The following is a 25,866-nucleotide window of genomic DNA, read 5'->3' as shown; positions in this document are numbered from 1 at the left end:
GTCTGATGCAAGGCGGCCATCTTATCTTAACCTTTGACCCTTACAAGGAGCGCACGCTTTAGTGCAGTAGCAATACATGGCCAGTGGGGGGCATACCAAGCAAAAACTACCATAAACTTTATTGCTAGAAACGGAAAATGTTAAAAAAAAAAAAAAAAAAAAGGTCCTGTTTATTAAAAAATTATTAAAAATAATGACAGTTGTACTGAAAATGTCACTCATTCTTTCTTTTTTTTTGTCCCTTAATATCATGCATAAGCTTGAGGGGTTTATTTGTATGTCCAGCCAGAAGAAGGAAGTCCAAACGTTTGAGAATGACAGGTTAATTTACTTATCACACAATACACACCTTAAAAAATGAAACAAAAAACTACTGATCTATATATATATATATATATATATATATATATATATATATATATATATATATATATATATATATATATAAACTAAAACTAGTACCAACTAAAACAATGAATTAAAAAATCAATAAAAACGATCAAACAAAAAGTAATTAAAACTAAGTGAATTAAAAAAACAAAAAAGTAAAATAAATAAACTATCATAAAAAAACAACATAAGTATTATAACCCGGTTTATTCATTATGTCTTTATTGTGATTCATGTTTTGCTCTACCTTATTAATCCTTATTATTGTAACAATTGCACAGGTTTGTTTGTTTTCTCTCCCAAGTGCACTAGAAACAAAGCATAAACAGAACCACTCAATCCCACACCAACATCACAAAAAAACATGACATTAGTAGAAAACATCTTGTCCTCCGCATCCATGCGTTCATGTTGATGAACTGAACTGACTGAAGAATTCACGCCTGCTGTTGTGGGCCCCCTAGTGGTGGCTGGGCCCCAAACAGGTGCTCGTTTGGCTTCTGCTGCCGTCTAGTGGCGATGTACGGCGCAGCAACTGTGCCTTACTCAATCTGATCTCGCTTTCCCATGACGACATTTTGACATCTAATTACGCAACCCCCCCCCAAATCTGCTGGTATCCAGCAGATGTCTTTAGTTGGTCTGACAAAGCTTACAAGTTAAATAATATTTTATAAGTACAAGAACATTCTATAATACAGTTATGTGGATTTAAAAAAAAGAAAATACATTTACCTAGTATATCCAAGCGGGAAAATAAACAGGAGGAAATGAAACGCACACGCTTGCATTTGCTGCCATCTAGTGCTTAAATTTAGTATTACAACAAAACAGGTTTTTTTTTTTTTAAATCAGAGCGGTATATCTACCACTCTGAATTTTTTTTATGTAGAGTTCCCCCTAGCGGATATTGATGGTCTTACAACTGCACAGTAGCTGAAGGTAGAATGAAGCCAACTTTTTTTTGGACACTATATCTCTAAACATGTTTATTAAATATACTGATGGCGATTGATGACAACAAGAAAAAAAGCTGAATGTCCGAGTGGTTTATTTAGAATAAGAAAATTTGACAAGAGTCAAGTCTCCATGCGGAGTGACAAGCAGAGCTTGGGACAATGTGAGGAATTCTGCACAAACGTGTCACGTGACGTCCTGGAGCTTGCTGTTGCACTGTATTAAATATGATATGTGTTGGTGACGTGACGCGCGGTGTCATGTCATGTCCTTCAGTGTAATTTGTAGCGTCACGTCATGTAGTGCAGTGTGATACAACGGCAGTGCAGTGTTGTTTAATGTATTGTGGTATGTAATGCAGAGCGACCTTCTTTCATATTGTCTAATGTAATGCGGTGTCTCGTGTAACATTGAGTAATATGTCATGTAGTGCAGCGTTGTGTAATACTTAAGAAAATGTCGTCTAGTACTGCCATGTAATGTTGTCTATTAGGCAATAATGTTCTGTAATGTCAAATGATAGCAATTGTAATGTAATATAATGCAGTGTTTTGCAATGTAGTCATGTGACGCAGTGTCATGTTGCGCAATCGACGAATCAGCCGATACTGGGGGAATTGGGAAATTTTTCACCCCACACTAAAAAAGAACACAAAGATAATTACTTAAAAAATATATGTAAAAGAAACAAAAAAAAAAGTCAATTTGGGTAAGTTTTCCTCTTTGCTGTAAAGTTAAATACTAAAAGTATTGTAAGACAGTCAAATGTTCTGCTTGTAATTTATATCTTCATTTTCGTAAGCATTAGGGGACCAAAAGTGAAGTTACAGTATTTGATTCAATATGTATTTTTTCCAAAGTCATCGGCTAATTAATTACTTATCAGAATTTTTTTCTGCCAAATTGGCCTAAAAAAAAAATCTGAGCCCTAATCGTCATGAAATATTGTGTCATATTTTGTAATATAATGTAGTGCAGCGTATTATGAGCAATTGTAATGTAGTGTCATATTTTGTAATATTGTGTAATATAAAAGTGAAATGATGAGTGTAGTATGTGTGTAGTGCAATGTAGTGCAAATGTGTGTTGCGCAGTGGTGAGATGGTGCATGCATGTGTGACGTTAGCGGACACAAGCACGCACTTGAACGTACGGTACAAATTCACACGCATGGCTACCTCTGTACGCACGCACGCATGCGCGCGCACGCGCACAAACAGAGGCCGTGTGGACATGCAGCTACCGCACTTAAATTACACAAAAAGAATCCAGATTATGTACACACTTCAATCATGTGATTGACAAATGGGGAAGCAGGGGTGTCACAAGAGGCTCCCCCGTTTTTAACTTCAAGTCCGTGCGACCTCATTGAACTTCATTGTCGAACCCGAGCATGATAGTCTTCACCTTCATTGTCCCACCAAAAGCAATTATCATCAAAAGATTCCATGAAATTTCACAAAGCAGAAAAACAAACAGGACCAAAAAAAAGAGAAGATCAGTGCCCTTCAAAAACATCAACTTTACATACAAAATAAAATTAAAAGAAAATGAAAATGCAGATTTTGTTTGTGAATTCAGTTTGTGCTCACACAATCTCATCACCTCAGACACACGCACACACATTTTGTGAACATCACAGGTTCTTTTACGGGGACATAAAGTGACGCCCTGAAATCCGGGTGACCTAATTTTGTCCTTTTTTGCTTTGACTTGCGAGCCAAAATTTTGATGGCAGTGAACTCAACTCACTTTGCAACAAGTAGCAGATTAGCAGCTAGTCAACTTTTTTTTTTTTTTTTTTTGAAAGAGGATACAACCTGCTGATTTTCTGGCAAACTAAACACAAAACAAAAATAATTACACGTGTGTATTTAATAAAACAACCACATAATTTTACCTTTAAAGTCTGTTAGCTTAATTGGGTGACCAAACGTCCTCTGTGGACAGGCCATGTCCATCTTGTCCCGGCATCCGGTGGGGTTTATTTTATTCATGAAAATGTCCGGTTTTCATTGTTTTTTGTGTATGGAACCAAAAATATGTTTTTTTTTTTTTTAAATGTGTGTGTTATTATTGTTATATATATTTATGTATTTTTTTTTTTAAATAATAAAAAAGTAGGTCAGCTATTTACAGTACGTACCTCCTTTCCTGAGCATTCAAATAAGGCGCGAGGCACGTTTGATGGGCCAAGATTTTAGCTCACTGATAACACTCTGCCCCCTCAAACCCGAGACATGGTCATGGTGCGGGTTCGTTTATTAAATTTTTCCCCAAAAAAAGGGAAAAATTGTCGTAATTATTTATCTCCATCTCGAATGTCATCACATTAACGTTGACTACAACAAAGAAATCTGTAATCCTTGAACCCTATGAACTGTTTTTTATTGACCAACTAAATCCAGTTTTTTTTTTTTAACACACCGGCTGATCTATCAATACACACCGGCTGGGTCAAGACCATAATGTTTTTTTTTTGCCACGTGCGCACAAGGTGGTACAAGCAAAGCAATTTCGCACACAATAGCCTTTGAACAGGTCCCGTCAATTAGAAGGACACAATAAGGTGAAAGCGTATGTGGCGCCACAAGGCAAACGGTTGAGGATGAAAAGGAAAGGATGACGCTTCACCCGGATTTCTTAGCTCATGTTTAAAGGTACAATTTGCTGACAAAAAGCTCCCAGCTGTTGATTGACACTGCCAGTGTACGTATACAAAGAGAGTTAGACCGCGTATTTCAAAACAAATGCATAGCTCTGCCTTAGTAAAAGTCCGTTTTTAGCTTGAGGCTAACTCACAATGCAAAACACCATAGGAATTAGCATCAATGTTGTGGCGTTACAACACTTGAAACAGATATTTATATATTTCAACAAATCTTGATAGTTGATATGAAAATACGATCATATATATACTTTATCCTATGTGGAAAAAAACGACTAATATTACCACGGCCAACTCCGTTTTGATACAACTAGTGACACTGTTATCAAGATTTCTGCAGGTATCAACAAGTCTAATTTAATGTTGCTTTTATCACATGATTTCCATTATAGTTAACTCAAGATTAATCGCAAATGAATCTCGCATTAAATCTCTTATTTTCAAGTTTTTCATATGCTTGTCAATTCATATAAAAGTGGACAAATATGGTTACAAAATACAAATGTATCTTTTCACTCTTTGATACAGTTATTTCATAATAATTCCTAAGTTATTTGAAGTTCAAAAAGATATACTAAACAGCGAAAAGGAATGAAAAACATTGAGTCATAGATTTGTGTTGAGGTAATTTTCTGCCACTGCCATTTTCTGTATTAGTGTTTCATGTTGGACATTGGTGACAGGAATAGTAATTTATTATTATTATTATTTTCAAAATTCTGAGCAATTGGTATTTTGGAACATGAAGCAATTCGTGGACTCCAGGCCATTTTGTTCATTGTAAATGACAACTCGTCACCAGTCACAAATAAATATATATATTTTTGTACATTTATTATTGATAAATTGCATTATAATGACTCCTTTTGCACAACATTTGATGAAACATAAAGAATGAAAAATGTTTGAGAAATTGTTTAAAATTTTTTAATGCCTCTGGGCATCATTTAATGCTTCTTGATGCCATTTAAGGCCTTATTTGAGCAAGATAGGCAAGTAGAGTTCCCCAGCAAAATTGAAACTAAAAACAGAAGCCCAAAGAGACTGGCAGAGTCACAGAAAGGCATACAAGTTGGAAATTTTAACCCAAAAGGAAACTCTCGCTAACGTTTTGCGAGTATATATTTGCTTGCTGTTTTGGTTTTAAGTGTCATAACAAATTAAAGATGACAAACATGCACGTAACCCTTTAACGTGCGTGTGTGTTTTATGTCACTGGTGTGCGACCGGTGCTTCTCGAACGATCGCGCGGGGTCACTTTGGAGGGGACCGACGCGTCGGCGCTGATTTTCTCGGTCTCGTCAGACCGCCGCCAAGCACTGGAGCTAATCAGGCATGTTTCGCCGACACGGCTGGCCGAGCACGCCTCGTTCACACTCGGGCGCGGGGGGCACCGAGCGCTCCCGACGCTAATGACCTGCTCGGAGCGCTAATGCTGCAACTTAAACATGCTCGCCTCATCCTCGTCTTCCTCTCGCTTTCATCCTGCTCAGACAGCACCGCCGGCTATTTGCCGCTCCACTCTTCAGACAGACCGCTCTTCCAGCAAAATGGTCTTTGGCGTTCAAACACAGCGACTCGCAAATGAAAAAGAAAAACCTTTTTTTTTTTATTGATATTATTTGTTCAAAGGGTCGACTATTGTTGTAATTTGCAAGTAGTTGACTTTGCGTCAAAGGAGTCGTTGCGCAACATCACTGACGTAAATTGGGTTGGATACAAAAGGGGGAGACAAAAGAGTCACGTCGATCAGAGCCTGGCTCAACACGAGTATCATAATAACAGGCAGGCAAACAAAGAAAGTGACATGGTGCACCACGCCGACCGAGATGAACGGATCCGACGACACAGCGGCAACAAAGGACGGCAGCGAGACAAAAACAAAACATCAGGGAGTGCGATGAGAGCCTCCAGACCCAAACGGAGTCGCCATCTGTCTTCTGTGAGCTGCTTTTGTTACCAGCGCACGCTGAGTGATGAAGCCACGAGGGGGGGGGGGGGGGGGGGGCTAACAGTGGGACAGAAAGTACTAGCAAATATGCTGGATACCTGACTTAATCCACATCACTCATTCAAACCCCAAAACATATAAATATGTTTTTTTAATACTTTGTCCTTCACTCCCAAAAACATATTTATACGTTTTGTTTTTACGGGGTTTTTTTTATGCTAGAGCATACAGAAGGCTTGGATACAACTTCTGACATGAAGTGGTCGCTTAAATAGTAGTTATTACAAAAAAGGGCCAGCAGAGTATAAGAGATCAGCCAGGGCCATGTTGCAACAAGCTCCTTTTGCTAATGTTTTTAACAGGTTTATGAGTAATGATGGAACTTAGCTATATTCTAAATTAAATGTTGCAAAACGGAAACAGATACAAATATACTTTTTTTTTTTTCCTGATTTGGTAGAGTTTCATGTTTTTATAGCAATAGAAGAGAATATTCTGTGGCCCTTGCAAAAAGAGTCAAAATCCAGTGAAACAGCCAGGAGCGATGGGGATTGCTTCAGTGAAAATGGCGAGGAGTGAATGAGTATTACCAATATCACGGTGCGATTAGCGTGTATATTAGGCACCTTGCCCAAAGCATCCGTATATAGCTTTTTGTCTCTCTGCAATTTTATAGAACAGGTGTTAGAAGTTTAAATCGCAAATGTAGCTCCTGATAGTGTTTAGGCTAGCTGTGCGTGTCCTCGCTTATCTCCCAAGATGGATGCAACAACTCGCCCTTCCTCATTGCTATTCTGCGAGGCGAGCTCCCTGACTCTTAACGGCTATTTGTTAGCGCACAAAGAAGCCCAGTGTGGGCAACAAGTGGCCTGAATGGAGTTGCCGAGCGGCCCGAGTCAGACGGCACCGGACGGCCCGTGGCTCGCGCTCGCCAGGCTTGAGGTCAGGTCAGACGAGACCCGACAGGGAGGGGGGCGAACGGACGGGGAAGGGGGCTTTGATCATTTTCCGAAGAAGATTGCAAAATCACATTTTGGTTCATTATTGCTCTCCTTCGCGCATTTTGAGCTTTTCAAACAGGCGTGACGAGGTCCGCGGGTTCACTCGTAATGTTGACTCCTTCCCTGGGACGGGAATAATCAAAACAGATGACTGCATTAATTGATTGTTAAGAATTCAGCGGGGTGGAAATGATTGTGGATTAATGGTGTCGTCAAGCAAATAAGGCATTGTTGATTGATTCTGCACTAATTTGCTGTCTAAATAACACAGGAAGTTGAACTGCAACCACGATTTTGGCACAATTACTCAGCAAGAGAGTCAGTATGGATTTGCTCATTTTCTTCATATATGATCAAGGGAATGTAGTCAAATGCACATCCATGCTTCCTTTCTCACGATAAAGTGATACGTCCTTAAGGGTGGAGTGGGCGCAACCACCCGACTCAGCCAATCACATTCAGACACCTTTTACGGTCTGATAGTCGGAAAGTGTTAAAGCCTAACTTCAATTCATGTAACACAGCTCCAGGGTCTTTTTTTTTCTCTCTCCATAGCTTGGCTGGTCATGCGACTGCGACTCAGATGTGACAAAATGCGAGCTTGGACTGGCACCCAAAATCCCTAATCGTGCTGATGGCAACAAATGAGTTCAGGTTGGAAACTTTTTCTTGCAACGATGTAAAAGTTGAGATTTTTAGTTGAAACTGGCTTACCTGAACTAGATTTCTGTGTCGCATTGTGACCAGAGGGAGAATTCTGGTCAGTTATTGCGCCGTTTGGTGCTGTAAACAGTAAATTGTGGTGGTGGATGCCGCAAGCTAAACTAGGAAGCTAGCTTAGCTTCCATGACTTCTTCTTCCATTTCTTCTTCTACTTAAAAAAAAAAAAAAAACATCCACCAAAAATGTGTCTTATATTCCGGAGTGACTTACAGTCCCAAAAAAATCAGTAACATAATAATAAAATCAGAAAATATTGGAAAGCTTTGCCACCAGTTTTATACATTCCATTATTTTTACAATCAACAGAATTCTGGTCCTGATTTCATCGCTTTAAGCAGAAACTATTCTTCATCATTTCTTTGTTCCACGGATTCGGGTTGTTTGGCAGCTAGCGTTAGCGGTGTGCCCTTTCAGATGAGCTTTTTGTTATACTTGAGAATAGACTTGCATCATTTCCAGGTGACCATTCTGCCAGTAAATAGTTCCCAACGTTTGAGGCCGACTGCTGGCGGTTTTCTCCGCAGACCGACCACCTGCTGCTTTCAGTGAGGAGTCCGAGTTGTTAATGTCAAAATGTGATTGCCGATTAACCGACTTGGGAGCTTGAGCCGTGTTTGTAAAGTGACGCCTAATCAGTTCAACCCCTAATATATGTACACACGCACACACAAACACACGCACACGCACATTTCCTTCTGGCACAGCTGCAATCGTCCAAGAGCGGGCGAGAGGCAAAGAAAAGCACCAAAATCACAAACAAAAATATACACTTGAAGTGAATCCACGGTGGTGAAGGGAGGCAAGCGCAATTGTGCCTCTGCAAAATTGTCCATCATTGTCTCCACGCTATCATTTCGCCCCAAGATTCCGCTTCCTCGCACTCCCGACTCCTTGAGTCGTACCACTGGCAGAGCGAGAAGGTGCGCCAAACAGCAGAGGAACGGGCACGTCCAAGTCCAAGCGGTCCCTTTTGCTTCTCGTCTCTCTTCAGTCGGCTGAATGACGTCAGAACGTTGAATGACGGGAAAAAGGAAGGGGTGGTTGGGAGGGGGGGCGGCGGATTGGTTTCTTCCAGTTGCAGGAGGGAATGGATCGGTCAGAGAGCTTTCAGTTACCTCACTGGACACTAGGGGTTCTCTCGCTCTTTACGAGAAGGTGGCTGTAGTCGGCCAGTTGTCCGAGCCCCCCTCGATGGCCGTGCATCTCCGGCCTGATGAGGCCCTGGCGCTGGGGGTGGTACGGCACGCCGTTGTTGCCGTTGTAGTTGAGTGCCTCGTGGCTCCAGCGAGGCTCCCCGTAGTCCATGTGGGGGGTGGGTGCCGAGACCACCCGCCGCCGGTCTGGGGAGTCCTGCGGTGTGGTCGGGTAAATGTAGTCCCCCGCAGAGCTCCTCAGGGCGCCTGCCGGACGGCCGCCGCCGTTCACGCCCCGCTGGGCGGAAAGGATCAGGTAGCGCTGGCGATCGGCATGCGGGGGCAACAGAACCTCACCCGGCTCGTCGATCCGGACCATTCCTCCGCCGCCTCCCTGCAGGAACTTGGAGCTCAGGTAGATGACCGAGTTGTTGGGGCAAGGGGGCCCGACGGCCGTGAGGAAGGTCTGGCTCTGGTCCCAGTCGGTGTCGGGCAGACGCATGACTCGTTTCTGCTGCAACGGGGTCTGCTCAGGCGTGGGCAGCAAGCCGGGGTCCATGTCACCTTTGGGCCATCCGTTGGTAGTGACAAACGGGTTGTCCACCTGAGAGTTGCGCCGGTCGCCGCCGCTGGTCCTGGTCACGCTCATCACCGAGCCGCTGCGGCCGGGACCGAGCATGCTCTGCTCCTTGTCGCTCTTGCGGCGGGCCCCTTTGGCGCCGGCTCCTCGGCCGTGGCGATGGCGGTGGCTCATGATCCAACAGACGGCCAGGCCGGAGAAGACGGCGCCCGTGGCGAAGGCCGAGACGGCCGACACGACCAGCAGGTTGACAGACACCAGGCCGTCTGGTTCCTTGATGAACGTCTCTTTCAGTAATCCTGGTGAGAAAAATGTACAGAAAAACTTTTTAGGGATACCTTGGTCATAAAAGGCCTCGTTACTTTTTTACCACTATTTACCACTATTATGCTTCACGAATCACGATTTTTCTTTATATACATGTATCTACTTCTTATAGACGTTAGAGCACGAGGCAGGAATCTCTGGTACCACTCTAAACTGGTTCAAATTGTATTTTGAGGAAAGGATGTCTTGTTGAAATTGGCAAATCAGACCAAACCACTACAACCCCGTGGGGTTCCCCAAGGGTCAATCCTGGGTCCCCTATTGTTCAATCTGTACCTTCTTCCATTAGGCCAGCTAATAAGCTGCTATAAAGTGCCACTGACAGCAGGTGAACATAGACCTGTAGATTTACAGGTGTGGATGCAAAACATTTTTCTTCAGCTTAAGTCAGAAAAAAATCGGTATGTTTATTGTTCGTCTCCGGCTGGTTAGACGTTCTAGCGCAGAAGTATTTCTCTGAAATTTTACAGCCATATGAAACTTCTCGACCTCAGAGAACCTGAGGGAGTGGTCTCATTGCATTTTTGTTTTATGCTACGAAAATCTTGAACAATCTTCCGGAAAATATGGGACAAGCCTCAACTCTGACAATATTCTTGCTCAGTTCTATGCGTGTTGCAACTGAAAGTATTTTATCTGCAATCGCACACTTTTAATTAATTTGACTTGCTGTATTTTAATTGTGTAACACTTTGTGTATGAATTGTGCTCTACAAATAAACTTGCCTTGCCTTACTTAGAGAGTGCGAGCACTTAAGCGACCGACTGCATTCTGTATTTAAGAACATGGAAGTGAGGTCATTCACACGGGGACAAGACGGTCTATTTTCCCGCGAGCCTGTGCGGGTGGGAACAGTTGCATGCTCTCCGGCCAAGGTTGCACCGGTTAATGACTTTCATTACATAAAGTGGAGAGTGATTTTAATAGCCCTTATAAAGCGTCTTCTTGATTGAAAGTGGCTCTTTACACTAGCAATGCCTCACAACATTAGCTTTATAGGGAAGAGAAACAATTGTGGCGTTAATTAGGATGTTTTCATACCGTGAGCCGTTTTACATGTGAGCGGTCTTACGTTATTTCTTTTTATAGCTATGTGGCATTTCTTGGGGTTTTGTATAAATTCCCTATTGCGGATATAAATAACGGGGGCAACGCAGGACAGGATGTCAGGGATCAATTAGGGAAATGCCCCAAGACGAGCCTGAACTCACGGGACTGAAAACAACAAACACAAAAAAATTGCGCCGGAGGAAGCAGGACAAGGATTTCCCAGGCCGGGCACATTCCAACACACGAGGCCGTAGACAAACAGACTAATTGTTGTTAGATGATCACATTAATAGAGGCAAACCCGTGCTCACAGGGCATTTAAAAAGATCCGCACAGAATCTAATAGACAACAGCAAATGGCCTTGACAGCCATTTGCAGTATGTATCCCTGAAGACAAGGTTTTTCCGTCCCTTCCTACAAGTTGCAAGGGGTTGGTTCAAAGAAGCAATTATCTCTAAATATAACTCAACAATTGCTCATGACCTTGCCATCCACAGCATGCGGGCATCAGTATAAATCGGACGATTCCTTTTTGCTAATTACAAGCTAGGTAATGCATGGACATTGAAAAGAAGTCTACTAAATATACTTAAATATGTCTTCTACCGTTTCATATCTGTGGTACAGGAATTTCTGGACTACAAGGCGCACCTGACTATAAGCCGCGCCAGCTAAATTTGGGCAACACTCGAGTTTGTTACACATATAAGCCGCACCCGACTGTAATGTTACCGCACCGGGTTCCCGCTACTTTTTTGGCCGCAAATTGTCACGCTCTCGTTCCGTCTCTTCTACCGTATTTGGGCTCACTTGGTTTGTTTTGCTCTTCCTGATGCTCTTGCGCTTCCTTTATAGTGCGCCCCCCCTTGTGATCTGATGGATAAGCCGCACCTTTGTATTAGCCGCAGGGTCGAATACAAGCAAAAGTGGCGGCTTGTAGTCCAGAAAATACTGTAATAAAATGAGTAAAAATAATCTTATGAATTTGCTGTTTTTTTTTGTTGTTAACATGTTGACAGCATTTTGGGGTTTGCAAAAATACATGTACAAGAACATGAAACTTCAAGACATCAGCTCAGCGAACAGCAGGGTAGATATAGTTCAATTAGGCAGTAGTGGCTTTGCGCAGGTGTCATTCATTTGGAGCCTGGACGCGGACGGGTAAACATTTCCTGCTCCGGAGGTGGTCGCTGTCTCCAGAAGTCTCCAATAACAACCACTCAAAGCTGCTAGATTTGTTGCGATTTTTCTTTCACAAAAGTAGTCACTAGGGGGGGGTGTGACATTATGTCTGTACGTGAAACTTTTCACAAACATTAAAACCTTCTCCATATACTTGACTGACCTGTAAAGGAAAGATTCATTGGGGGTTTATTATAATTGCCATGACATTCAGCGTGACCCTACTAATAAGCTAAACAAAATGCACACCCACTCCATCATCTTTAAATAATAACACACACACACACACACACACACACACACCCACACACACACACACACACACCCCCACACACACACACACACACACACACACACACACACACACACGCACACACACACACACACACACACACACACACATCTATCTTGCGACACGTTCAAGGACTCTACCAAGGTGAAAATGAAACATTTTCAAGTTTGTGTCAAACAGCTCTTTCTCGTTTGGCTGTTGTGACTGCCAGGAACGGTGTGTAAGTATGTTGGCTTAATTAAAAATGATTGCCTATTGTTGGTGCAAGGACACAAGAACAATACAAAATACGCAAATTGAATGAGAATCACCAACTGTAACATACAATGAAAATAAAGGCCTTCGATTCTGCTCTAAAAGAGAACAGCTTTGATTGCGGCTCCTTTTCATGCCGGTAGTGATGCTAACACCAAGATAGCATACGCGTTTTTTTATTGTTAAGTTAGCTGCAGTGAGAACATCATTAGCTTGTCATATAACTTAGCCTTACCTAAATTAACATCTTTGTATCAATTATTGACCTTTTTGAAAAGTAAAACCTTTTCTGCCCATGTGTTGCTAATGAGCTAATGTTAGCTTGCTAGCTACCGCGAGTAAAAACAAACACTTCGGATTGTTTTGCCACTAATTCGCTGCGGTGGGCATTGGGCAGTCCACATTTACAAGCTCAATTCTTATATTTGGTCCATGAAATTGTATAACTTTATTCTAATCAGTTTATTCTCTTAGTTTTGAAAAATGTCTGTTTTTAGTAGACTACGTGTATGCGTCTTTCCCCAATTTCACATTTGTTCTCACAGGACCGAATAGATGAATACTTAATGACAGTGGTGTTATTAAGAATGAAGTCCCTACTGAAGGCTCGGGTTCAATTACATTACAAGTGGACGCGCAGTCCCACGCAAATGTAAACGTTTGATCAAAAACTTTTGGCGTATTCTATTTGACAGCCAATTCGATGGGATTCGCGCCACACTACTGATGAGGGTTCGCGCCCTCGCTTACAGTCTGCAAGTCTTTATTGACCCGAACGTGAATGAATCAACTGGCCTTGTTGGTCAATCAATGTCCTCTTCCGCTTTAATTAAGTCCTTCATCAGCAAACGCGGTGACACCGCACGTGGACACGGGTCTCGGTCACAGTCCATTATGTGGCATGCCCCGCTTTCATCCAGCTCATTAAGCGAATCCCCTTGCCTTGCCATTAGCTCGATTGTCTCCGGTGAGATTTGATGATGGTGTTCTTTTTTTTTTTGGGCTTGTTATTCATCTGCGTTGAAAACGTGACGTCGTCCTGCAACATTGTGTAAATTCAGAAAAATATACACAAGAGAAGCCGACGACCCATGCGGAAGAAATCAATGACGAGAATGCACTGTTGAAGGCGATTTGTGCGACAGTGAAGGCAACAGGTTCCACTCCTTCAACTAGTGCTTTCCTTATTAAATCGTAATAACGGCCAACGGGCCGCCTTGTCCGACAATAATAAGACGAGGGGAGAATTTTGCTCAAGAAGGTAGAGAGGAAAAAGATAATCCTCTTTCTTAGCCATTAATCCTCGCTCCGCATCGCCTCCATTAGCTACCTTCGCTTTGATCAGCGGCGTGACGGCGGTAATGGCTTCTAATATTCAGAGAAAACTTGAACTCGTGTACAATTTCAAACCAAGGTTGCTGCTGTTGCGCGATCTGTAAAAAAAAAAAAAAAAAAAAAAAAAACTTATTTCAACACAGCAAAGCGTCGCGCTGCTTGTTTAACATTCCAACTGATGAGGGCGGACCAATAACCAGATGGAGAGATGATCCGCAATCAGTTAATTGGAAACTTGCATTCAATTGATGACCCAATTGGTTGATTTTCTTCTGCCACTTTTCGCAAATTCCGTTGAAATGTGCTCATCTGCCTCACTGATGTGAATAAGAGGAATTCTTGACAAAACTTCACCAGAAAAAAAAGCCGAATAAAAGCAAATCTCATGATGGTTTGAACTCGGATTGCACCTGTTGAAGATTTGGTAAAATCAAGTATTCTCCCATTAAACCCATTGAATAATAATAAACAAATAATATTTTTTTTTATTTTTATTATTCAGCTCATTCAATTCACCTTAGGAATGACAATTCTCAACATTTTCACTATTCATTCCGTCAAAATTTTTCACATTACAAAATTTTCACCCACAAAAAAAATCCCTTACTCGGACATAACATTCACTCCTTAATCATTACTTCCACTTGCTTCAGTGTTTTTATTTTTCAGCCTTTACACACAATTTCTCATGTCATTGTAAATGTCTAGTTATACACAATATTGTGCATTTTTACAATTTCTGGTACACTTTTGGAGGAGCTGCACAATGTCCATTGAATTGAAGATTTTTTTTTTTGTAAATTAACATTATTTAATTATTTGACGACAGTATGTTTTACAATATTATAGTATAATGTTATAAAGTGAGATTTATTTTATTAAAGCGTTAAAAATGTTTTTGGGTGGAGGCTGGAATGGATTGAATATGAGATGGAACAAATTGAAATTGATCTTAAGGCGCCACTATTTTGAAAAGTGGGGTTTGATAATCAACCCACTCGGTTGTTTTTTCCACTTTTTCCTCAAACCCTGTTGACATGCGCTTGTCAGCCTCGTTGCTGTGAATAAAATGAATTCTGGCACATCGTTCCCAAGATAAGCTCATTCAAAGTATGCGAAGCACTCCGGGGAGAGTGAGCGCGTGTTGGTAATAATCTGCCTTTTGTAAAGAGAACCGGTACGATTTGCCCAAATTAACAGTGGATGCATTCATGACGGCGAAAATGAAGTCTCAGCGGGGCGTCCCGCGACGGCGGCGGCGAGGGGCTTCAAAGACCACTGGAAACCAATTTCCCGTCTACTCAAATGCTGCAAAACTGCCTCCGGAGCGATCGGTTTACGAGAGACGCCTTTGCTTGAAAGCAAAGCCGTCCTCGGAGATGCCCGTTGGGGAGCGATCGTGCCCACATGAGAGCAATTGAATTACAGAAGGAAGTTTATCAAAACTAAATGTTTGCATTCAGTGAAATGAGTGTTCAAGCGTGATTGCGCAATAGCACCCGATGCCTGTCGACACACCCCTTGCGCACAAAAAAAGCTTGAAATCATTGTTTGACCCGCGTCAATGTGCATATGTAGGCATATACCTTTAAGAGGCGGGGCCTGTTGAGAGCTTTGGTCGACATCAGACATCAACGGTAAACTAAACGTCGTTAGCTAGTTATTTTACCACTAGCTAGAATGAATTGGCAGACTCGATTTAGCCAGATTTAAAGTCGCACGCATTCAGTCACAGTCACAGATACAGTACCAAGTAGACAATAACACGAGCTGCACCTCACATACATATTGTATTGATATTATGCATCTTTTGACGGATGGGTGGCAACTTTGAAAATAATCCGTCGTTGCCTGTCAAATATTGATATTCTCCACTGTTCAAACACCATATAGTGCACTTTTTGGACATTTTAATACATCCATATATATGCTGTCAACTCCGCAGAGCAACCAATGAAAACATACTTTATGGATTTTTAACGATCGCTGCCAGAAGTGTCCGCACGCATACTTCTTCTTCTTCTTCTTCTTCTTGCCGTTTAGACTGCAGCAGTCGCCTTCATTTTTGATCACGGCAGAGCAAACACACTCGCAAGGCCATCAAAACAACTCGTTAATTTGCTTTAAAGCGGGGAAAGTGACTTTTTAATTGCTCGTATACACATATTTGGCTCTCTGGAGTGTCGGCCCACTCATCAAGTGTGAAATTACAAAACTAAGTAAGTTTTTTTTTTTGTGAGCTGGCTGTCGTCAGAAAATGTGCTGTCAGCAAGCTGGTCAAGATTTTGGTCGTCGACTAAAAAATGCAAATGATGGACGCACATATTAGCTTAGCGTTAGCTTCTGCTACCTGCTGGTTGCTCTGCTGCATGTGTTACACTTGTGTTGTCATGCCATCTCTATTTTTTGCTTTTAACTAAGGAGGGTGAAAATCATTTTGTAATTCTTGATCCTGTAAGTATAAGTTTGCCACAGACATTTTATTTAAAAACAACAGAAACTAAAATCTCACCAAGATGACAAATCTCGAATCGAGGCAAAAATATGCTCGTTCTTTGTTTGCCAAGATATTTTCTGGCCAGGCAGTTTTTGTGTAATCGATTTTTGCCCTTAAAAATCTTCATTAGGTATTAGGGGCGGGGATCCTTTCTCCCGATTCAATTTCGATTTTTGGGTCTGCAATTCGATTCAGAACAATTTTTGAGTCCAAATGATTTGATTAACAATTTCTGCTTCAATTTATAGATGTGCAACGACTCGTCATGATCTACTCCAGTCTGACTCGCTAATGCTAATTAGCGAGCTACTCGCGGCACTTTTATCACTCAAAAGAACGGCTATTCGTACAAAACGCTTTAGCAATGTATACAGAGAAGAAGCATCTTAACATTACTCACTGGCGTATGCTTTTCCTACGCTGCAAAAAAAAAAAAAGAGACTTTTATTGAATAACTTGATCGTGACTAACTACTCTCCAATGTGGCTACAACTTAACAGTGTATCAGGACGCGCGGAACCACGCTGCCCCTAAGTGGCCAAATCGGATACAACATGAACAGCGCTCCCAATAAAGGCGCACACAAACAAGGGCAAGGCAGTATCAAATAATTTCAATAAAATCGATTTGGGGACTGAATCGTACTTATGAGAATTGATTTTTTGGCACAACCCTATTAGTTATTATAATATATTTTTATTGAGATTTTATTACTGGTTATGAGTATGTTTATCTTAAAATAAATACAGCATTTTTATAAGCTTATGTGTGTGTGGGTGTATATGTAAATGACATCATCACTTATGAATGAAAATGCCATTTCGCCAAGTGCAGGTGAGTCAGAAATAGCAAGGAGCGTAATTTACACGACATGACATGGCGTAATCTGATTGGCTGCCGCTTCCAGTCCACGCCGTTGCATCACTGCCACGCCAGTGCTTCTCCAAGTCTAACATTTCACAAGGGATGTGTGTTTGGCCTCCAAAAAGTAATACCTCTCCCAACGCTTCTTTTTTAATGAGTGCGAATCCGCTGAGTGATGGCGCTGCTATTAAGTGTGATAAAAACGAACACGGCGAGCAAAACATTTTTTTGGCTCGCTCCTGCTCAATCACACTATTACAGGCTGAGCGTTGCCTTCTGCCATAAATTATACAGCGGTACTCGCCAAGTTAATTCCCTGCGTCCTGTCTGCTTATCAGGACCCTTTTTGAAATATTCATGTCGGGATCACAGGTGGCTGCATTCAGTCCACGCAGTCAATCTTCCTAGAGGCGCACTTGATGAATCTTTCAGCTGCCGAGATGTCCACATTTCTCGCCTTTGTATTCATAAAAGGGCTGGAAAATCACAGAGTAACTTAATATGATGCAATAGCATCACAATATTTTGTGTTTATGGATGTATTCTATTCTAGCTCAACATTACCATAAAACTAGCAACATATTAATTACGAATGAAGGCTTACCTGACAATGCTGTCAAATTGGGCAGAGCAATTAATCAAACTATAATTTTTTATTATTAGTGGTAGTTGGTAGGATTTTGTCAAATTGATGTAGCGAATGCTTAAAAGACTGCAAGTAAAAGTGTTAAGTACGTTAACAGCTCGAACCGAGGTCAATAAATTGACTGTCTTTCATATTAATTTGCGGTACATTTGCTTTTATTTTAGCATAAGATAAACCTAACCTACAAACCAAAAGATTGATGTAAAATAAATCTGATCTTGTTTATTGTAATCCAGGTTAATTCACATGGGAACAGGACCTTAAAAAAATGAATCGCTTATTAAATCGAAAATCGTTTTTTTCTTCTAAATCATTCAGCCTCAGTCAAACTCAATTCTCAACTATTTCCATTTCATGTGTGGCAGAAACTGTAATCCTTTCCAGTTAATTAGCATAAAGCGAAGGCACCACACTGCTTGGGACTTTCTGACTGAATTTGCAATTTTAATGTTATGCTTTGGGAACTGTTCGTGGCGGAGTTAAAAAAAAAAAAAAAGAAGAAGAAAAAAGACAGCGTTCATTAAAGTGGCTGGAAAACAGCAACTTTTAACCACTGCGCGAGTTCGTGTTTCATGTAGCAAGAGACGCACGTGTACATCAAACCAGACCGAAGGAGGCTGGGGGGGGGGGGGGGGTGTCCCGGTGGAGGAGGTGCCCATGTCTTCTCAGCTTGATGGATGATGACGCGTCAGCGAAGTGCCACTGATCTGACGGCCTTTCATCCCCGCAAGCTAGCATCCCTCTGCATGCTAATGTGTTGACGCGAGACGCACGGGGAACTGCGCGTGCGCCCGACGGTGTCAAGTGAGACTGCAATGTTTTCGCTGTGCCCACGGCTCGGTGATTTTGCTCATTAGCCTCCTTCCCTTATTATGCGTTGAGAAACTGCACATCCAGTCAGTTGGCTTTATTGTTAAAATTTGCGCACGGCAAAAGTTTGCCTCCTTTTTTCCCCCAATTCAAAAAAGGACACCTGTGAAGTTTCCTAGTTAGAAAAAAGCTTGTAGGGCCACATATAAATATATATTTATTTAGAGGGGGGTAATATTCCAAGAAAAAAACTCGCAAATTTGTCACTTTATAAAAATGTAATTTAAAAAAAACTCAGAAACTTGCGAGAAATACACATAGCGTAGCTATAGTCTGGACAAGGTACTAGCTTTTGTCCACCAGGAGCTAACGTAAGGATTTGTTGGTGGACAGTTTTTTTTCTTAATTGAAACTTTACTCATCATACGTACAACACTTCCTGGTCCCCTATCAGCTGACTAACACTAACCAATCAGAAGCTAGCACATTTGAGGTAAATGCTAGTGAATGACGGAGAACAGCAGATTCGACACATCAACTTAGTTACTAAAAAATACCAAACTGTATGAATGTGTAAATAATAATTCAACAAGTAAATATTCATTTTAACAAATGAACTTAAATGCTTGATCCTCAGGGTGTGGACCTTCGCAAAGCGAGGCGTCTTTGTCGCTGGCCGTACCCAACGCTTCAAAGTGCGAATGCTTAACATGATATGGTTCATTTCTGCTAAAGCAATTACGATCTCCTTATTTGAAAACCCGACTGAAAAGTATTGGCACAAACATCCGAGTAGTACGCTACTTGTTTTTTTCTTGCAAATCTGCCACTTTATAAACTCGCAAATTCATGAGTTTCTTTCTTGGAAATTTGCCATTTAATAAATGCGCAAATTTACGAGTTTCTTTCATGGAAATTTGCCACTTTATAAATTCACAAATAAATGAGAAATTTGCCACTTTATAAACTCGCAAATTTAGGAGTTTCACTCTTGGAAATTTGCCATTTTATAAACTCCCAAATTTGCCACTTTATAAATTCACAAATTAATGGGAAATTTGCCACTTTATAAACTCGCAAATTTACGCGTTTTTTTCTTGGAAATTTGCCGCTTTATAAACTCCCAAATTTGCCATTTTATAAATTCACAAATTTATGAGAAATTTGCCACTTTATAAACTCGCAAATTTACGAGTTTCTTTCTTAGAAATTTGCCACTTTATAAACTCGCAAATTTGCGAAAAATGTGCCACTTTATAAACTCGCAAATTTGCCACTTTATAAACTCGCAAATTTACGAAAAATTCGCTACTTTATTAACTTGCAAATTGACAAGTTTCTTTTCGGTAAATTTGCCACTTCATAAAGTAGATTTTTCTCTGCTTGAGCACCCCTAAAAATGGGCTTGACTGGCGCTAATCAAGCAAGCTTCAAGCTCTATTTTTTATGTGTATCCCTTTCTGACAGTCGAAAGAAAAGCACCATATATCGAAACATCTCATGCGAGGTAATTAAAGTGCTTGAAAAAATAAAAGTCAAGGCCGAATGCGGTAATTCTCCTTACTTGGGCTGAAACTTGGTTTTTAGTTGAGCCTCGTAAAGCGTGTTTACCCTCAGGATGGCTGTAAAATCTTTACGGTTCCTCCCCGACAGCCTTTTCAAGCGAGGAGGAGATCCGGATCACTCCGGGAGATAGCGTATATAGAAGGAAAATAAAAACAACCTGCGCTCCACGGGGCCAGTCGGACAAGCCTGATTTTGACTGAACTGTTAAAACATTTATGCGCACCAACCGCGATTGCAATTAAAAGTCCATAAAAATCGCCAGCTACAAAAATGCTGATCAATTACAACTCTCATGCAGCTAAGGCTTAGTTTTCTTCCCAAACAAACCAAACTTTTACAAAATGTGTCAGAAAGGTTCCAGGAGTGCTGCCTTCAGATACAGTTTTTGTTTCTCCATATATTTGCATTTTCTCATGGAAAATCCTCATCTTGAGAGGTGAAATGAATCGAAATTTGCATTGGGTGTTAAAATCATCAGCGGGGGTGTTTGCTGGGAAGGATGAGTCAGAACCCCCCCCCCCCCCCCCCCAGCCCCCTTCCTGCCACCATGTAATCAGAAGCTTTGTTTGGCTCGCCATGAATGGTTTATTCTCTCAGCCTGTACACGCGCGCGGTGCAGTCAAGAATGCTCCCAATTTCTATTTGACGCATTCAATTACGGCCGATCCCGTCGACCTGGAGTGAAAAGCAGATTAGGAAGCGCCGCATCCAGTCCAAACAAAGGAAAGCCAAAGAAAGAAGTCCCACGCAATTCCACGGCTAACATTTCATTAGAGCAGCTTTAGTTTGGATTTGCAACTTTTGGGCCAATATTTTCCTATAAACGGTGGCAGAATTGGACCATTGCAGGAAGACTACTCAAGCACGTCCCAAAGACTGTTCTTGCTTAACTTCTGGAGTCTGTGGCTAAAGAAATACTGCACTCTTTCCCAATAAAAGCTATCTTTGTTATTGGATCTAAGTGACGCATCACTTCCTACTTACAGCCGAGGGACATTTATATTTTCCTAAGCCATTTTGTTTGCGTTGAATAAATATAGGTCAAGTTTTCCAGAGGATATTTAAGGAGCCTAAAATGTCACACAAAACAAACACTACAAAACAATGTCTCAATAGAAGACACTGAAAACACGGTTTGTTTGTTTTTAAATCTCCAAATGAATAAATACAATCACATATATTAAGATTTTTGTATTCAAAACAACCACATATAAATCAATTTAGCTTCACGCTAACAAACAATGCAAAACACCATAAGACAAGCTAAGGACTAGCATTTATATGGCACTTTAATAATAATAATAAAAATAATAATTTATAAATGGTTAGACAATATAACAATAGTCCCAGGCATATATTCTTTACCCTCGCAAAAAAAGACGAATATTTCTTCAGCTTGCTGAGACACTTCAGTAGTTGTGAAACTTGTTTTCACTTATGTATGAATGATTGTATTATACTGCTCCCTAGTGGCCAAGTTGCACACACAAGAAGTAGCTTCTATGAATCCATCAATTCTTTACATTCTATTTAATTATGTACGTCTTTATAAAGCACAATACCGTATCATATAATACTATTTTCCTTAAAACAAGATGGATGGACTATTTTTGTTCGTATCTCATAGGCACAACTGTAATGGATTTCAATTCTAATATTTGTCCACCAGGTGGTGCTACTCCTCCCCCTTGAAAGCGCGCAGCAAAATTCCACACCATTTACAGCAACCTGCAACGTTGCCTTGCCTCTGAAATGATAAGCGAGTGTCGCCATTGATGCTTTTGGATGTTCCGTTAGTCAGCTGACCTCACCCTTTTGCTAAATGTAGTCGCAAACCGCCATGCGTCTGTCACTCTGGGCCAGGGTCAGTCCGGGTCCAATTAGACCACATGACTCTTTTCCATTTCTCCCGAGTCCAATTTTTATGCTCCCTATCAATTAAAGTCTTTTTTTTTTTTTTTGGGACCCCGTGTTGGTCACATTGATATTCGATTTTCTTCAGGCCATGCAGCTGCTGATTTGTCTTGGCGCCGCGTGGTGGAAAAGGCTCAGAATTCTACAAATACATACTGTCATATAACCACAGTCAGTAATTCTTTAATGAAAATAAATAGCCTGTTGTTGTTGTTGTGCTCGCTTACATTATTGCTTCAAGTCAAATCCAGGTGGGCGCCTGTGCAGTGTTTGGAGTATAACTCATATCATCATTTAAGGGGGAAAAAAAAGTTGAAATGAATAAACAGGCTATAAACTTAAGAGCAGTCCGCCCAGAGGGTTCATTGCTCACCCCCCCAAATCAATCGGCTTAATCTATCTAACAGGCCGCGTCCGTATATCACATCACGGTCACGATGGAAGCCCACCAGTGCTAAACGCACACGCCGGTTTTTATGCTAACACCCCCAACATTCCAGTATTAGTTTGATTCGCGGCGAAGTCAAAAGCCAATGATTCAAATGTCAGGGTTGGCCGCCGTCTGCGGGCCTGATTGAGACCACCCTCGGCTCACACTTGTTCTGCAGCAGCAGCAGCAGCTGCTGTGTTAATTCACAGACCGCCCTTAAGCTTTTCAGACCCGTTCATTTTATACGCACAAAAAATATGTTACGGGCCAAGTTCCAGTGCAAAAGTGCTCTTGTGCATAAAAATTACACACAGGGCAGATGCCTGGTGGGCCGGCCTCTTTTGGGTCCGATGATTTTTTACCCCAAGAGACTGGCCCACAATTTAGAGAGGGATCCTTCCGTTAATCAATTCCCGAACAAATCATCAGTAAACAATGGCAGAATGAAATGTTAGGCACGGCTGGGCTGTGCCGGCGGACCGATAAGTCAAAATGCCAGGGCCAAATTTGTTTGCGCTCGTCCAGCTCTGCTCGTATCTGTACATAATGAAACTAAAGAAATGACACGTTAAAAGTTCCAGTTATAAAAAAACAAAAACAAAAAAAAGGAATGCTCGGATTACTGTCATGTCATGTTTGGGAGGCGACGCATCCATCATTAAGATCCAGTCTGCTTCCACCAGCCACAAATGTCAATACCAAGCCACTGTCGCCTTTACAGGGCCCTCGTGCAGGCCCGCCTCCAAAACCACAACCATTGGAGCGGAATTGGACCAGACCGCCGCCGTCAATTTGACGACAAATTCCCTTTCCTGCACACAAAAGCCGCACACAACTTTGAGCTGCCAAGAAAAGCAGTCAGCCGCGTACCTCGACGGCGCGCCGCAAACCGAGGAGTGTCCGACGCGTCGGAGGACCTCAATTAACAAGCGATTGACTTCCCGCTGCTGCGCCAGTCAAAATAGCGCTCTGTTCCTTCAGGAAATATTTGCGCGACGCCTTAATTGCTTCCTTCTGCAGTCGTGCCGTGACGGCTGAAAGGGTGCGATGTGACGTGCGAGCGCTTTGAGGGGCAAGATGTTTTTGAGAGCGGGAGAGCTTTGGCGCACAACACATACTGGACAGCAGGGGGTCACTAAGCTTTTTGAAGACGAGAGGACTTCTTGGCTACTGGTTAGTCAGTAGTAGTAGTAGTATTTTTTTTGCCTTTCACACAGAAGCGTATTACATTCACTTCACTTGAAAAAAAATCTTGAATCTTTATTATTTTTATTTTTTTTCGTTTTTTTTTTAGTTTTAGTTTGATGGATTTTTTTTCTGTATTTCTTTTTTTTTCCAAAATAATTTTTCTTTATTTCAGAATATATATATATATTTTTTTCTCCTGTTTTCTGCAATATATATTTTAATGACTGAAAAATATATTCCCTAGAACAGAAAAAAAAATAAATCCAAAACACAAAAAAATTAATCAGAAAAACCAAAATTATATACAAATAAAAAAATATATATATTGAAAAAAAAAAAGACTTAATGCAATACGCTTCTGTATAGGGACGTAACGATATCACGATACGATAATAATACCACAATATTGTAAGAAAAATTAGCTCATACAAAAACAAAAAAAAATCTCTAATAACGCTTAATATTGAGGCACTTACTTGCAAATTGACGTTAATTAGAAATAATTATAAATTGTTCTGGTGGCACCGTTAATTAATTACTGAAAAATAAAAACAAAAATAAAATACAAAATATATGTGTTGCCATCTCTTGGCAGCTATTAAAACACTTTTGGGAGGGCCTCAATTAATAGCAGAAGAGCTTTCACTCGACCCGGCATGTTTTTGACAACATTTCTCACAGCAGCTTAAAAGCGTTTCCACGTTCAAGCCTGTCAACTCGGGTCATGAACTGGAATGATGATTATTATTATTATTCTTAAATCGGGCCCAGACGACGGCCGCGTCACGCGGCGACAACCCGCCCTAAGTGGATGTGACGTCTTGCAGCGTCTGTCCACGCCTGAATCAAATTGGAGCCATTACCGTGTTTGCGTTGGCGGTTTTCGATTACAAAAACACGGGCACACGCACACACGTCGCAGACAAAAACACGGAGAAAAAGGTCGGCAAGTCAGTTGGGCAGAATTCTCTTCAGCTCAAACATCATTAAAGGAAATTTTGCCGCAGTTTGGCTGTCTGGCAGGCTTGTCTGCCGCTAATGGAGGTGACTTGCTCAAACGCAAACCAGGGTCAACCCGACTCCTAACTCGACAAGCTTCGCAATCTAATGAGATCCGATACAAAAGACGGATCGCGGTCTGCCATCGTGTTCGGATTTGAGTGACGCGGTCACAGAAGTCTTCATTTAACAGTATTTTTATTACAGTGAAATCTGTGATATAGAAATACCACATTGATGTTTTTATAGCATTTACTAAACCCACTTTTATTTAAACACATTGTTGCTGTCTGGCGTAAATCTCGTATGTCAAAATATGGTCAAGTTGTTTTCTTTTCCACAAATCGACACTAATGGTCCGTCCTCACTTCATTTTTTATATTTACGCAATATTAACTAATTCTAAGTTATGAAAATCGGTCTGACGAGGCACGGGCCAAATTTCTGTTTTAAAAAGTCAAGGTTTCTATAACCGCTAATGCTGCCGTTCAATAACATGGTGGCAGTGTGTACTAGTTAGCCCCAAGTATGACATGAGTAGCCCACAGGTCTGTTGTATTATCTCACCAGTGACTTGCTCAGAAGAATTAAAACAAGATTTTTAACAGTATTTTTTTTGTTTATTTATTTTTAATATACCAAATATTATTATATATTTTTTTAACTATAGATTTTGATCAATGGAAAAATACAGTTTTTATTTACCCAAATATAAGATTTGTATTCTTTAGGGCTGTAATTGTAGTAATGTGATACAGCATTATTTTGTTATACCGTCAGAATCTAAAATTGGCCCATGCCTACATCTGAAATGTTGTAAAACTACTTCCTTGTTCTGCAGCAGCTGTGTGGCGTAATTGTTATTTAACGGCTAACTGCTTAAAAAAATTTTTTTTTTATAGCGAGCGAAAATAGTAAGGTTAGGTACATTTAAGTTGGCTTGTTGATTGTTGTAATACAAACACATTTAAACATGTAATCTATAGAAAACGAGCAAGACTACAAACATTGTAGCAATTCCTCTGTGTTTGAAGTAAACAAATCCAGTTAGACAAAGTTATCATCATTATACATTAACAATCATAACCAAAGATGTACTTCATAAA

The 25,866-nt window shown here is 41.0% G+C and overlaps 1 protein-coding gene and 1 long non-coding RNA gene across 4 annotated transcripts in view; one reads left to right on the top strand and one right to left on the bottom strand.

The window, feature by feature from the left end:
• The window catches only part of LOC147166453 (uncharacterized), a 42,646-nt gene that overhangs the window by 4,535 nt on the left and 12,245 nt on the right, over positions 1-25,866 (top strand). For both annotated transcript variants that reach the window (XR_015096455.1, XR_015096454.1), the window contains exon 3: positions 7,523-7,621. This is a non-coding gene — a long non-coding RNA (uncharacterized LOC147166453). The remainder of the gene's footprint in view (positions 1-7,522; positions 7,622-25,866) is intronic.
• sema6bb (sema domain, transmembrane domain (TM), and cytoplasmic domain, (semaphorin) 6Bb) overlaps positions 1,425-25,866 on the bottom strand; it is a 157,845-nt gene continuing 133,403 nt past the window's right edge. For both annotated transcript variants that reach the window (XM_086088785.1, XM_086088786.1), the window contains one exon: positions 1,425-9,702. In XM_086088785.1, the coding sequence (XP_085944911.1) occupies positions 8,807-9,702 (896 nt within the window). In that variant the 3' untranslated portion in view covers positions 1,425-8,806. The remainder of the gene's footprint in view (positions 9,703-25,866) is intronic.

The sequence above is a fragment of the Leptonotus elevatus genome, chromosome 11, assembly GCF_054856555.1.
Source record: "Leptonotus elevatus isolate MCC_2025b chromosome 11, RoL_Lele_1.0, whole genome shotgun sequence".
NCBI classification, from domain to species: domain Eukaryota; kingdom Metazoa; phylum Chordata; class Actinopteri; order Syngnathiformes; family Syngnathidae; genus Leptonotus; species Leptonotus elevatus.
This window is presented reverse-complemented; position numbering and strand designations above follow the sequence as displayed.